At 46.5% G+C, this 15,396-nt stretch overlaps 1 protein-coding gene across 1 annotated transcript in view; it reads right to left on the bottom strand.

Moving 5' to 3' along the window:
• Positions 1–844: 844 nt before the first annotated feature.
• The window catches only part of LOC119390989 (pre-mRNA 3' end processing protein WDR33-like), a 277,891-nt gene continuing 263,339 nt past the window's right edge, over positions 845–15,396 (bottom strand). The window contains 1 exon segment of the mRNA XM_049415008.1: positions 845–4,299. Coding sequence (XP_049270965.1) covers positions 3,919–4,299 — 381 coding nt within the window. The 3' untranslated portion in view covers positions 845–3,918.

The following is a 15,396-nucleotide window of genomic DNA, read 5'->3' as shown; positions in this document are numbered from 1 at the left end:
ACGTACTTCTTATGTCTGTCCCCTCCGATGGTTTTGACTGGGTACTACAATTTGTCATCTTTGCCTGTAATTCCTTGTGCCACAGCACAAGTGGCTACTTGGTCAACGCTCTCTGAGCCAATGAGGTCTTTTGACACTCCTCTCAGTGGAGTAGGCTCCTCATGCGACTGATACAGCAGTCCTTAGCACACCGGGCATTTGTCTTTCTGCTCCAGGTACGTGCTAGAAATGCCACTGCAACCAGCCAGGTTCCAGTGTTCTAGTTTAGTATTCATACTAGAAGCACAAGAAAGCGACAACACAACAAGGAAAACAACACCAGAGAAGCGCTCGTCCGGTGTTCTTTTCCTTGTTGTGGTGTCATTTTCTTGAGCTCTTAGTTCAAGTACGAACTCAAACAAATTCAACCAAATTTCAGTTCTTACTATTCTCGACAGTAAGTCGGCTTTACGAAGAAGCTTTTCTGAAAATCCTCTGGCCTTCACAAGTTGACTCCTGCCACATATTTCTCTGCTTGAAGCAACAGCACATGCCAACCACACCAAGCCATAGCTTTTAGCCAAGTGAGGCACTCCTGCCACTAAGGAAAGGAGATGGCATGTGGTGGGCAGTCCCTCCTCTTGGCTTGGCCATCAGCAAATCCCTGCTCCCTCTTCCCATGACAACCTCTTTCTCCCACCAATGATATTTTTTGGTACTACAGCACGAAAAACACCACTGCTCCAAGAGCGATTCAGGATTACTGTACCGTCGATTCATAGGCACCACGAACACAGGCGCATTTCATGGTGTTTGGTCAGCAAAGTTGGGTCGAACGGTTAAGCAATACACACAGTCAACGAAAAAAAGAAAAAGAACACTGTTATTTTCTCCACCTCAGAAACACCAACCTAAAGAAAAAGGATAAATCACTCGCGAGCTTCAGATGCATGAGTCTTTGTTGATGATGATAATTATCCAGGCCTACCTAATGAAGACTGCCAGTAACACACACCCCACACAACATCTGTACACCTTCACAACACATGACACTTAGTAACACTGCTAATAACTTGCGGTGATCATGTGCAAAAAAGGAAACTTGAACAATTTCTATTCACATTTCGCTTTGCTGCGGATTGACATTCACCATGACTTGTGCTGGCAAATGTGCAATCATACTCTACCTTTTGCTCAAAGTTATCCAGGACTTATGGTTTCTAAGGAATGACAACATTTCCACGCAAAAGGCGGTACTTTGCAGTAGATTCTGTATTCTCAGTGCACACGTCTTCCTGCAATGCATCTAGCTCACGAAACAAGAAAGTATTTGTCCTTTTCTAGGGGCATTAATGAAAGCAGTAACAAAGAATGCTGCTCGAACAAATGCTGTCCATCTTCATAAGCCAAGAGGTTTCCCCTTTTGGACGGAAGCGTTGCCACATCACGTACACGCTACAAAAGAGCCGCAGTGCACAGCACACTTCCCATACAATGCTGTGTGACGCAAACTCTATAAACCAAAGCAACAAACCACAGAATACACCAAGTAACCCGCAAGTTTTCACCCTCACTAAAAGGCACACAGTTAAGCAGCATTCATGAATGACCAGACAGTATCGCCCAATGAACAGAATGGGTGACACAGTCAAGAGTGAGTTCGTCATATGAATAAACTAGCTCATGTTGATTTCCTGCATATGTGGATCATGCAGGACAGATCACACAAATTGCCAACCAATAATTAGCACACAAGTGCTTACTGAGTATGCTTTTTACCAGAACTTTGACAAAGCCTGCCTTACGGACATGTGCCTTTAGCTTGCAGATCACAGAAATTGGGTGGTTCTGCTGATGTTGCAATACAAACTCGCCACTCAACGCATTCAAACACAGCAGCTGTTACAGACGGCTAAGTCGAACCTCGTTAATACGTACCCGCTGTAAGCGTACTAACGGTTAAAACGTAGTTGCGACGAATCCCCGACCGAGTCTCATAGAGCCTAATGCATTCGCTGACCGCTTAAGCCGTAGTGCTTCGCCCTACGCCTACCGGTTAGTGCGTGCCCTGCGTACCGCGATAACGTTTTGTGCCATAAAATTTTACTGCGCCGCTGAACTTCCCGACGCCACAATGTGCCGCCAAAGGTTTTCCGTCTTTTCGAGAAGTGCGTAGATCGGTCGACCACTGATTCCGACTTCCACGCGATTGCGGCGACGCCTTTGCGGGTAAGCATCGGGAAAGAACGAAGGTGAGGCAGCGGCCACCGACGAACGCGCCAGCATGACTTACCGCCGACAACCTTATCACAATAAGTATCTTCAGATAGCTGCTCGGGCACGCGTGCGGCGCAGCACTGCTTTAAGCCTACTGCACGCTTTTAATAGGCGATAACCTGAACGCGCTGGGCCGCCGATCTCTGCCGCCTCGTTGTGCGGGGCCGTGTTCAAGCGCGCGCCGCTTTGTAGAAACGCTGTTGCGGAGTTGAGCGTTGCTAGTCGTGGGCGACGAGAAACCTCTTTGCATAGACGCTATCACGCTAAACGCACGCGTACGGTTCAGCAAGCGTAGCGCTGTTTTAACCATACTGCACGCTTTTATTAGGCGACCACCCAAACGCGCTTCCGTCCGCTGCCAGGACCGCTAGAGCGTTGCGGAGTGCGCATCGCTTGCAGGAAGTTCGCAAGCTCATCTGTGCTCATCGCCGCATCTGTGCACGATCTGGTGCGAAGAGGGTACGAAGAACACTCCTACGACAAATGCGCGCGTGCGGTACAGCAAGCGGCCCGGCAGTGACGGCGTGAGCCGAGAAGGCGACACGCTGCACGCAACTATCCAGGAGACGATCGGCTCCACGCAGCCGTGCAGCGTTTCACTGGAACTGTGTCAGTTTTCATTTAGTAGCCGATCGCGGTACAGACGCACACACATATATCGCGGAAAGCCGACACTGTCCGTTCTGTCGCTACGTTGGTCACTACGTATACCGGACCCTGTAATAGTTCCGAAATGCTCCTTGGCGTCGCCACCGCGCGCTATCGGCACTATCGGACGGTCGTGCGAGAGTACCAGAATCTTTTCTCCAGTTTGGCAAAAAGAAAGAAAAGCTTTGAGAGTACCAGAATCTTTTCTCCAGTTTGGCAAAAAGAAAGAAAAGGCTTTGCAGTGGGTACTTTAGGCAATATTTTCTGTGACACTGTATTTATTTCTTTGCTGGCGGCGATGGCGTACGCGAGGAGATGCAAATTTTTACTTGGTGGTTAAAGCGTACTACCGTTTAGTGCGTAGTTATGCGGCGTTCCCGGCAGGTACGCATTAACGAGGTTCCACTTATATATATCAAATAGTACAAGAGATAACTGTGTGGAAGTTCAACAACTGTTTAAGATCAAACCAGAATTAACTTTAAAAATCGTAGTTCTGCTAGAAATGGAATTTGTTGCCCACCATTCACTGTGTATACAGGTCTTAAATCCCTAGCTTTAACTTTGGCATGACAATTCTCCTTTAATGCTTCGATTTCTGAGCCTTGTCCTAAAAACGTGTGCACCAAAAGATGAATTGGGGCGCAAAGGTGTGCGAGTCAAGTTCACTTCTTTACCACAGTTTAGTAAAACATGACAATGTGAGTGCAAGAACAATCGCCGCAGGGACTTCCCCACAGAATGCTTTGCACAAGTAGTAGTATTGTACAAGAGTTCTCACACGCTCCAAAGTTCAGTTCACATGAGGATGGTGACGTTGAAGATATGAACTGATGGGATGGAACACTTCCTAAGAGCACCTAAGGCCTCGCAAATGCTCATAACAACAACCCCCTCTTCCCAGCTACGCCAGAAGTGATGCTTGTCTTTAGGTCTCATTGTTTCGACACCATGCACGACTGAGAAGGCGACACCGAAGACACGAGCAGGGACGTACCAAAAGGGATGCAACCGTCAGTGGCCCCTTGCCCCTCCCCTCGGACCGCCCCTGCCACCGCGGAAGCCCCCTCGGCCACGAAAGCCCCCTCGGCCAAAGCCGCGCCCAAAACCGCCCCTGGTGCCCCATCCTCCGCCCCTCTTGCTAGGTGGCTGCCCCTCTGATCCCCCTTCGTCGGCGCCCCACGGCCGCTTGAGTCCCTCTTGCTGCTGCTGCTGCTGCTGCTGCTGCTGCTGCCCGGGGGTTCCCCCATCCCCTTGGTACCAGTGGGTGCTGCCTCCACGCTTGTGTGGGCTGCCTCGCCAGAACTGCTGTTGTTGCGGCTGCTGTGGCTGGAAGAAGTTGCCAGAATCAGGAGCACTGCCATCTTGCTGCTGTTGCTGCTGCTGGAACTGTTGCTGTACATCGAAAATCAAGGGACCATAATGGAATAAGATTACAACTAGACATGTGAAAATTTATCGCTATGGGTGAAATTTTTTTCACTACTTGCTTGTATACAATACCTCGACACTGAATCCAACAGTGTCAGTTAATTAAAATTTTGGAAGACCAAGCCAGCACAAACAGCTCACATTACAATGATCTGGAGGAGATTTGAGCAGAACACGATAGCGTAACTAGGCCCAGTTCACATTGCCTTTTCATTTGCTAGTCAGGCCTCTCAGTGGGCACCTCAACTGTGCCATGAGGAAAGGAAAGTCTACACGCAACACTGGCCGTCTTAAACGATCCTACAGCAAGTAAAGTTGCCAAGTGCCCACTATGCCATTTGGCAAATTAGCAAAGTACCCACTATGTATCCATACACACACCCACGCAGCTGCAAGCTTTGTTGATGCTGTTGCTGATGATAAGGATTAATTATGCCTGAGCACTTAGTAACGGGTGGGCTTTTAAACTACCCACTCGTCGCACAATTCTCATGGTGCGATTCCAGGTGCGATTCAAGCAGTGTTGTGGCTCTGTGTATTCGCCGCGAGATCAGGCTAAAAGTGGCACAGCACCATCACCGTGTTAGTGTGGATAGGCAGTCGGCGGCACGTATACGGATGTACACAGTGGCACTTAGCTGTGAGAAGTTTGAGCCAATTGTTGGTGAATAAAACGCTTTGACTGCAGCCTGCTGGTGATATATATACTCTTCATTTCCACTTTAATGCAGGAAACCGGTCTAAGGATCATATTACGTGTGAGATAAGCGCAATCTGCCAATGAATGGGGTGCTGGCCACCTGTGGCAACAGTCCAGTGTTTTTGCACTGCGCGCAATGTTTGATATTGTTTTTACATTAGTACGTGTTTAGCTTGTGTTCTGACTATACTACATACCAGGCACGTAGCCAGGATTTTTTTTCGAGGGGGGGGGGGGAGGGGCCCAAGGCCTAATTGTTCGAAAGAAAGTCTTTCCATGGCAAAAATAAAGCAGACGTTGCCCGGGAATATAGAAGGCCGGACGAATTTCGGGGGGGGGGGGGCCGCCCCCCCCCCCGAAATTCGTCCTGCTACATACAATAGCCTGCTACATACAATAGCAATGGTGTTGCACAACTGAACCACGTAAGTACTTAGTTCTTGCTCGAGCGGCTACCAGAAAAAAAAATAAAAAAGCTGTATTTTTGCATAATGAGTTGAAGTGGAACCTTGTGCGCTCTGTTATCCTGTTTTCATGAATATGTATCCGCATTTTTACTTTTTTTTAAAGTTATAGAAGTGCATGGCTTGAGGACTTTTCCACCGCTAACCGGCCTTTTGCTAATTGCTAATTCATGCTTTGCGGTAACACAAGTATCTCGAAAACACCAACACTTCACGAGATGGTGTCGGTGAAATTCTGCATTCACACCTTGACATTTACCGTATGTACTCGTGTAATGGCCGCACCCGTGTGATGGTCGCAACCAGAACTTTAACTGTTAAAGAAGTCCCCCCAAAATACATAAAAAAATTACCTGTGGGTTAGCCGCACCCTTAAGGGACACTAAAGGCAAATAACAATTTATGTCAGAGTGAAAGTTCAATGTATGACAACTTCTAAAACGGCAATATTATCAACAGCAGTGCCCTACTTACCGAGAAATTAAGCTAAATGTATCACATGATGAGCGCCACGAGTTGGACATTTTCGAAGTGATCCCGATGACGTATGAGAGTCTGCCTACAATAAATCACTAGCAATCAAACTACCAGCAATAAAAAAAGAACCTTCTGTGCATCAAAAGACGTAATAAAATGCTGCTTGTTCGTTTCCGTTTGATACATGGAAAAAAGAACCTCTGTGGCGTTGCCATGGGGAACGGCGCGCGTGGTTCAAAGGTTCCGTTTTCGCCGAACTGCGCTTCGCCCAGCGCCCTGCTTCGCTCACGCGGTCGCGCCTCAGTGGTAGTTTCGGGATCGCGTACAGCCGCGTGTGTTTTGCGCGCTCGTGAAAGTCGCTCTGGCAGAAAGTTAGACAAAATGCCGCATGCAACGACGCCGGCACTACGAGCCCTTAGCAGCATACCGCGTTCATGGGCTCAAGTCGCTGAATTGGAGCCCAGCGTCGCGAGCCAATGTCTCGACGTTGTGAAGTTCTCCGTCCACATCCATTGTGGCGATTGCGGCAAGCTTCGATGGCTTCGATGGCCGTAGTTGCTGCTGTGGGTCCCGCTACTTTCGCTCTGCTGCTACTTGTGTCGGCGGCCGCACAGTAAAGGCGGGCAACGTTGGGCACGGCAGCAGTGACGTATGAAAGTCGGATTTCAGGCGGGTGATTTGAAGTGCGCTAACGCAATGCGGACCACTAAAACGTGATTTTATTTCAAAATAAGCACTTCCTTGGCATAAAAGTAGCACTACGAGGTTTCTGGACCGCTATTTCAACAATCAACGTCGACTTAATATTTGCCTTTAGTGTCCCTTTAATTTTTGACAAGGTTAGCAGTGTTATCTGTTGTGTGGTGCGAGAATTCCGAAGCGTTTCTTTTTTGGGGGCAAAACAAGGCAGCCGTGCCGGCACCTCCAGGTAGCAAAAGCACCCCCTCCGAGATTTAGCAACTGCCTCCGAGGGGCTGTTCTGCACCAAAAAAAAAACGCCAGGCCTGCGCGGAAAGCGCAGCACAGTCACAGCGAAAGCTCGAAGAGCGGCATTTCTAGAGCCCGTTATAAACTCTCTTGTGGCTACTAATACAACTACACTAGCAACGTACCCACTACGCCACAAACGATAATTTTTGTGAAGTTGGAAGCACCCACCACGACATTACTCGTCATTCTGCGGAGAAGCGAGGTACCGTCTTTAAGGCATTATGTGCAGTTTCTTGATGCGACGACTGATGACGATGAAGAATTATGACTGAGCCTTTTGTAATGGGTTGGAAGCTTTAAATGACCCACTAGTTACGCACTTCGCATTGTGTAACGCCCGGTCGTTATTTCATTCTCCCACCGCACTTTATAACATACGCTAACGTGAGAAAGAGATAGATAAAGGTAATTAACTTTATTGAGACCCCGAGGAAATGGATCATGGGAGCCTTATGGGCTTCCTTGGCAACCAATAGAAGTGCACTTGCGCGGAACCCACTACGCTATAAATCATAATTTTTGTGAAGGAAGGAAGCAGCCACTGCTTCCTTCCTAAACAGTCGTTATGTTTTATGTTGGGATGCTTCCTTCTATCGACACGTCATTCTGCGCAGAACCGTAGTATCTGCTAAACACCTGTAAGGCATTATGTGCACTTTGTTGATGCTGTGGCTAATGACGATGAAGATCTTGAGGGTTGAATCGCGCAAACGAGACAGGGACTAAAAGAAGAGACAACACACAGAGCGCAAACTACCAACAAAAGTTTATTTCCTGAGCACACAGTTTTTTATGCACCACTCTTGCGCCACCAGGTGAGTACAACAATCAACTTCTTAGAAACTCGAGCTCTTTACCAGATAAGTTAACAGACGGCGTGCTGACGCATTCGGGACCTAATCTAACAATGTTCTCAGCTTCGATAATTTCTCTCGTCAATTTATCTTTCTGCGATGCGACAATTGTACATGCGCTGAACACAGGTTGGCACCCACATGTCTTGCAGTGAATCGCTTGCGCGATTCAACCCTCAAGATCATGAACCAACAAGCCCAACTGACAGCCATTCTGACGATGAAGAATTATGGCAGATCTCTTTGTAATGGGTTGGAAGCATTCAACAACTCGCTCGTTGCGCAATTCGCATTGTGTGACGCCTGGTTATAAAATTCGCATTGTGTGACACTTGGTTGTTATTTTACTCTTCTGCCACGCTACATTACATATGTTAATGTGGTTCCTTCCCGACATGAAGACTGTATAGGGTCTTTTTGCAAGGCAGTTTCAAGCACCGGCATGGCTCAGAGGTTGAATACTGGGCTCCCACGCAGAGGGCCCAGGTTCGAACCTCGTTCCATCCTGGAATTTTTTTCTTATTTCGAGCGATAGTGGTTACGGACACCGGCGGCGGCGGACAACTACGGCGCCAAAAACGGCCGGTGAAATGATCTCATAACAGCTTTCGCTGTAAAAAATGCCAGGCCTGCGCGGAAAGTGCAGCACAGTCAAAGCTACAGCTGGAAGAGCGGCATTTCTAGAGTTGGCTGAAGAGGGCATCCCTTATGAATGTGTGCCACTAAATTTTCGGAGCGTGGGGTGGGGTTTCCTTCAAGGTGGTGGAGAAAAGCATTAAGGTCACGGGAATCTCGAACAAACTCGATAAAACGGAGGACGACCTCATCTGGGACAGAGGCGAGTTTGAGGAAGTGACAAGTCAAAGGAGGACGAGGACAGGGAATAACATTCTTGAAGCCGCCCGAATGTGAGAAAGATAGTTTTTTTCTTTGCTTCTCCCACAAGCGAGTGCAGCAGTTCAAGAAAGGCAAGTAGCACCAAAAATAGGTAGGAGAACAAAATGTGTCAGTGTAATGGGCGCGTAACCACAATTTTCACCCAAAATCTCGGAAAAAGAAATGAAAAACCCTGCGGCCATTACACGAGTATATACAGCAATACTTTTTTGTTTAGGACGACGCCAAATGCACTATGTGGTGTGCTCGAACGACAAAGTGGCACCCACATTAAAATGATTTTGGCAAATACACGGTACGATGATTACACCCAGCGTTAAACTGACACGTGCAGCCGCGGCATAGCCGCGGAAGGCGAAATGCTTGTGTACATTGTGTAGGCATGCGTACAAGCATTTGATACTGTGTTAACATAACGAAATAAGCTGCCCTCCGAGCATGCGCAAGACGTCCGCTCACATCCAAACACGGTGTGGCAAGCAAATGACGCAAGGAGCCATCTGCAACACAGGGTTTCGTCCGCTCGCCGCTAGGTGCCGACTCTGTTCGATCTCGAGGCCAATACATAGAACAGCTGCTTGCCATGCAGAAGGCCTGATTTCAATTATGGCTCGGACCCATGATTTTACAGCACAGCGAAGCTCTTTCAGTCTACCCTTTCATCATTACAGTAGTATCATTATAGTAGTAATAGTAGTAGTAGTAGTAGTAGTAGTAGTAGTAGTAGTAGTAGTAGTAGTAGTAGTAGTAGTAGTAGTAGTATCTTCTTGTCGTCCGTGTTTACTACCGCGCAGTTACATACGTCGATCATGAATCACCAACTCGCCCAATCGTCCACCTTGATTAGTAGTAGTAGTAGTAGTAGTCATCAATGTAATAGTAGTAGTAGGCGTCACGCAGATCGCGTGACCAGGGGGGAGTGAATAAATAACTAAAACGAAGTGATGACGATGATTCTCGAAATAATGATGACGGTAACAGTTAAGTTTGCCAAGCCGAATGTTAGCTCGAGTGAGCCCTCGGGCAGTGCGCAGAACATGTGCTCCGATTGTTAGAGGATTAGTCGCAGCCGACCCCGCGCCACTGTTCACTTGGTCCGATAGTTTGCTGCTTTGTGGTAAAAGAGCCATTAGTTTCAAAGACGCGCAGCCGTTCCGCTGTGTCATCTGGAGGGGCACGAGATTGGACAAAGAGCCTCCCCGACGGCGTGCGCCGTTTACGGCTTCGGGGCAGATAAGAGACATGGGTCATGGATTGCACGGCGCGGAAGACGAAGTTGCTTATGCATTGTTGGCGACCCTCGGACCAATTTGTGTGTTTGTGAGCAATGTCGCCGCGCCAGATCAGCTGTACAGCGGTCGTCTCACGTACAGTAGCCCAAACCCTCCCGGTGCACCGGCGGCATCATTATCTGAATGGGGCCTGGATGCCGACAAAGCGGACTCTTTGGCGGCGCGGGTCTGACTTCAAAACGACAACAGTGAGGAGCAGGGCCGTAGCCAGAAATTTTTTTCGGGGGGGGGGGGGGGGGTTCAACCATACTTTATGTATGTTCGTGCGTGCGTTTGTATGTGCGCGTGTATATATACGCAAGCAAAACTGAAAAATTTCGGGGGGGGGGGGGGTTTGAACCCCCCAACCCCCCCCCCCCCCCCCCCCGGCTACGTCCCTGGTGAGGAGAGGTTCCGCGTTGATATTGCGTGGGGCAAAGGGCGATATAACTTGTTCATTGTTGGCCACATTCGAACCAGTTGTTGTGTTCGCAAGTGATGTCGCCGCGCCAGGCCAGATACACTGAAACGGACGCAAGTTGTAAACAGGAGAGCCCTGGGGCACTGCTGTAACTGTCCCACAGTGTTACATGAAAGATGTGTCGTGGAAGGCGGGCTCGAAAGGGGGCGTGTACACTGAAGGTGCCCCGCCTCTTTTTCTATCATACGATATGACGCACTCATTGGTCGAAATTGAGTGAGGAGTTTAAACAATGGTTCCGCCCCACATCGCGAGTGTTTATAAATGGGTGTGTATGTGAATGAAGGGAGAGCGCGAGCCGGGCATCGACCTCCGCTGGGCAGTCATGTATGTTGATCCGATCTGATCTTGCCTTTTTGCTTTTAATAAACAGTTCTGTTTTGGAAGTTGGCCTCCCTGGTTCCAAGGTGTCTCCGGACGATAAGGAAGAGGCATCCCTAGTAGCGGGAAACGCCTAGCCTCCTACCAGCCTTGACAGATCTTAACTCATACCTGCCAACCTCACAGTATGAAAATTCGGCAGACCGCAGCGGGGGGGGGGGGGGGGGTTGCGTTGAGGAAAAAACTGAGACTGGAGACTGACATCAGAAAGGAATAAGGATCTTTGTTTTGAGCTGCTTGAACGAAACTTCTTTACTTGTGAAGGCACCAAGGCAGTTCACAGGCGCACGTGGTAAAGTATCCGTACTTGTCACCTTTCCGCGAAGTCACAAAGCACGGAAACCCAGCTGTGTACGAGTCCAGAAACATTTGCAAGTACTTTGATTTTGACGCCATCATCGACCTTCTAACTGAACTCTGGAAACACGCGACCTTCACGGCAGACGGCGTAGCGCACAAAATGCGGGGGCCAAGATGAAGACGCAACATTTCTGGCTAGGCTTAACGGAAACGATTGCCGCAAATGAACTGAACGGTAGCCGGAGCGGCAAGATTGCGACACGCGGCGCTGTTTCTCCCAAGCACGCCGATATCGAGAGTGCAAAGCACAATTAATGGGGGCCGCTTAGTTACCGCCGGTCTGCCGGCCACCCCTACTTTGGAAAATGGAATGTGCTCGACAGTCTCGTTATCAGAGCGCTCGTGTAGCGCCGTGGCTCCAGCCGCTGCGCACTTTTGGCAATCTTTTTCCGTTGAGACTGTACGTTTTCCCTCGCCTTCTTTCGGTACGGTGGCGAGCGCTTCTCACGGCCAGCCGGCCAGCCTTCGCCCAGATATGCACAGTGCCTAGAATGTACTCAGCGGTACTCTACGATATGGTTACAATGAAATAGAAGTGTGGTGGCGAGTGCTTTTCCGCAGCACCGCCACAGCAGGAAAGGCTGACGTACGCGCATGATTTTAAAAAAAGAGAGAAAAAAACCCCGCCTCTGCTAAGGTGGCCACTTTTCGGGAGATTAAACATGACATTCCTACAATCGGGAGATTAGGTCCAAATTCGGGAGTCTCCCGGACAATTCGGGAGTGTTGGCAGGTATGTTAACTGTAACTTTTGGTACAAAGTGATGGGAAAGCAACTTGCTATTTCATTAATTAGAGACATTGATTAATTTTATTAAACCAATGCAAGGTACCGCTTGGGCGTGTAAGAGGATCATGTAGAGAACAGGAAGCAGGCTCAAACAGGTTTGTCCAATGCAACCGAAGAAATGAGGGGAACATTTCCGGCCACTGTACGACACCCTACAGAAAAAATGTTGGCTGCCCTTTCAGAAAAAAAAAAAGGAAAACTAATTCTGGTAAGAACAAGATAGCCAAAGGAAATGCAGAAAGTTTCGTCAACAAAGGTGGTTTACTGAATTGTGTTATGGGCGATTCCACGAGATCTCAAACACAATGTCTGCTTAACATTTTGGTCTAGTCTGGTTATATGTTATGTAGGCATATTCAAACTGCACAGAACTCTGAAAATTTTGTTCCCTAAAGACATTCCCCAAAGAAGTCTTTTTGAAGGTGGTGGCGTGAGTGCCCTGCTATGGCTTACCACAGTATTTTGTCATTAAATGGCAGAGTATAGTGGAAACTGAAAACATTCTGTTGAAAATCTTTTCTGCTGATTTTAATACGTTTCACTCTAAATTACTTCCACATCTTTCTTTATGTCTACAAGAATAAAAAAATGCAAAAAAATGCCAAAAAGTTCACAAAGTTAGGAAAATTTGCTAACTTTGATGCGCCTTGCGTGTTTTCTGTTTATTTATTTATTCATACTGTCGATCCCATCAGAGATCTTTACAGGGAGGGCATATTGAATTGTTACAATACAACAATACAAATAGTGAAAATTCAATTACACATAAAGAAAATATTGGCAGTTAACAAAGGCAGACGAGAAGACGTAATAGTACATCATAATAATAGTACATCCTAATACGAAAAAATAAAAGGTGATCAAAGAGGCATATAAAAGGAAAAACTGGAGTAAAAAATACACTGATGTAAAAATGGTGAAAATAAACGGACAGTGTGTAGGATAAGCAGAATTATGGGTACAGTATAACAGTAAAAAAAAAAATAGTGATCAAAGAGGCATACAAAGAGAAAACTGGAACAAAAATACACTGATGTAAAAAAAAATTATACAGCAGAAGTAATGGTGATACAGGTAGCTCATAATTGGGCAGCATGTAGCTGGTTGTCAAGCCATGTTAAAAAGGAAGATAACGTTGCGCTGGTTGTTACACTAGGATCCAGCCTGTTCCATTCACGTGTCATTAAAGGAAAAAATGAATATTTATGACTTTCCGTACGAATGACATGCTCATGTAATGATAATGCGTGTTTGTGCCGCGTTTGTCGTGTTTGGGTTAAAGATAAGTATTTGGAACTGTCAATCTTTAATGTCTTTGTGAATCAGCTGATACATCATTTTTATTCGCGCAAGCTTGGCTCGGTTTTGTAAGGTGAGGATACCGGCCTGTTTTAGTAATTCTGTGGGTGAATCTTTTGGCCTATGTTTATTGTAAATGCATCTTAGTGCCTTCCTTTGGACTGCTTCGAGTTTGTAAATGAGTTCTTTAGTGGAAGGAAACCAAACAACGTTAGCGTACTCCAAAGTTGATCTGACAAAGGTTTGGTATGCTAACAGCTTTGTGATAGGGGGGGCTAGTCTCAGACGTCTATTTAAAAAAAATTTTTTTTAGTGCAGACGAGGTGACGTTGTTTACGTGGCGTTCCCATCTAGTCATGGGTTAGTGTTAAGCCAAGGTATTTATACTCTTTCACTGCGTTGAGTGTGGCGCTACCTATAGTGTAGTTAAAATCAGATGTGTGTTTTTTTCTCGTTATTGATAGAACAGCCGATTTTTTAACGTTCAATGTCATTTGCCATTCTTTACACCATTTGAATACTAAAGATAAAGAGTTGTTTAATGCAAGATGGTCACTATAAGAATCGATTGCTTGGTATAAGATGCAGTCATCAGCAAAAAGTCTGACGCTGACAGGAATATTACAAGGCAGATCATTAATAAGAAATAAAATTGGAGCCAGAACGCTTCCTTGTGGAACTCCGGATCTTACGCTAGATTTATGGGAATGTTGCCTGCTGACTTCTACAAACTGGGTGCGGTCACTAAGATAATCTTTTATCCAATCGACAATGGGCCCTTTCCCCAACGTTAGTTCGAGTTTATGAATTAGTTTGTGATGTGATACACGGTCGAAAGCTTTTGAAAAGTCTAAAAACATAAGATCGATTTGTTTCTGTAGGTCTTAGCGATACATCGTGTACAAGTTCAAGTAGTTGCGTGACTGTGGAGACGCCTTTTTGAAATCCATGTTCCTTTTCAAGGTGTTTGGTTATGTGTTTTAAGATGATGTGTTCTAACAGTTTGCAGGCTGTGCATGTCAGTGAGATGGGTCTGTAGTTGGAGGGTGCGGTTTTACTTCCCGATTTATGAATAGGTTTTACTTTAGCTGTTTTCCAGTCGTTCGGGAGGGTCCCTGATGACAATGATTTGTTAAAGATTATTAATAGGTACTTGGCCATCCATGCAGCGTATCTGCGAAGGAATGCATTTGATATATTGTCAGGTCCTGATGATTTCTTAGAGTCTAGTTTGAGCATCAAGTTAAGTATGCCTTCTTTGGTTATTGATAGCTGATCCGAGGGACGTGCCTGTGGTAGTGTGCCGTCATCCTCGGTGAAGATAGAGCAGAAGTAGTCATTAAGCAGGTTGGCAGACCTTCGGTTGTCTACATCTATCGTTCCTTCATCATTGCGAATTTTTTGGGTTTATGTAGTTCCAAAACTTCGTAGGGGCTGATTTCAAAAAGTTAGTGAGTGTATTAGTGAAGTAGAATTGCTTAGCTGTCTTAATTTTTGATTTCATGCATTCAATAGCCGTGCTGAGATTGTGATGTGTGTATTTTAATGGGTTGGTTTGCAGCAGTTTTCTCATCCTCTTTACTTTGCGTTTGGCGTGTATAACATCGCGCGTAATCCATGGATTACGCTTATTAGGTTTCTTTTCTCTAATCGGCACATACTTATTTATACAATGAGATGCGATCGCTTTTAGCGCGAGCCACAAGGCATCGATGTCGGTACTGCTGTTACGGGAAAGTTCCACAAATGATTCGTACTCATCAGCAAGGTGATCAAGTATATTAGTGTCCTCAGCTTTACTGTAGTCAGGGTACGGTGCAAGAGGTGATCTTGTGATCGGAAATTCTATCTGACACAGAAACTTGAAAAAGGTGTCGAATATAAAATGTGATCTTTGCAGCAGATTGTCTTCCTACAAGAAATGAGAAGAAAAAAGAATAGTCGAGGGGGTATGGTAGGGTAAATGGTCTTGGTGTCAGCTTTGTATCTCGGCAATGTTCCATATTTCAAAGTGAAATTTTGCACGTTGAACAAGAATGCACTTGGCCTTCACTTGGTGTATTTTTTTCCCCTGCAACATTTTTTAATTCTTTGTAC

Source organism: Rhipicephalus sanguineus, chromosome 4 (genome assembly GCF_013339695.2).
Source record: "Rhipicephalus sanguineus isolate Rsan-2018 chromosome 4, BIME_Rsan_1.4, whole genome shotgun sequence".
Classification (NCBI taxonomy): Eukaryota; Metazoa; Arthropoda; class Arachnida; order Ixodida; family Ixodidae; genus Rhipicephalus; species Rhipicephalus sanguineus.
This window is presented reverse-complemented; position numbering and strand designations above follow the sequence as displayed.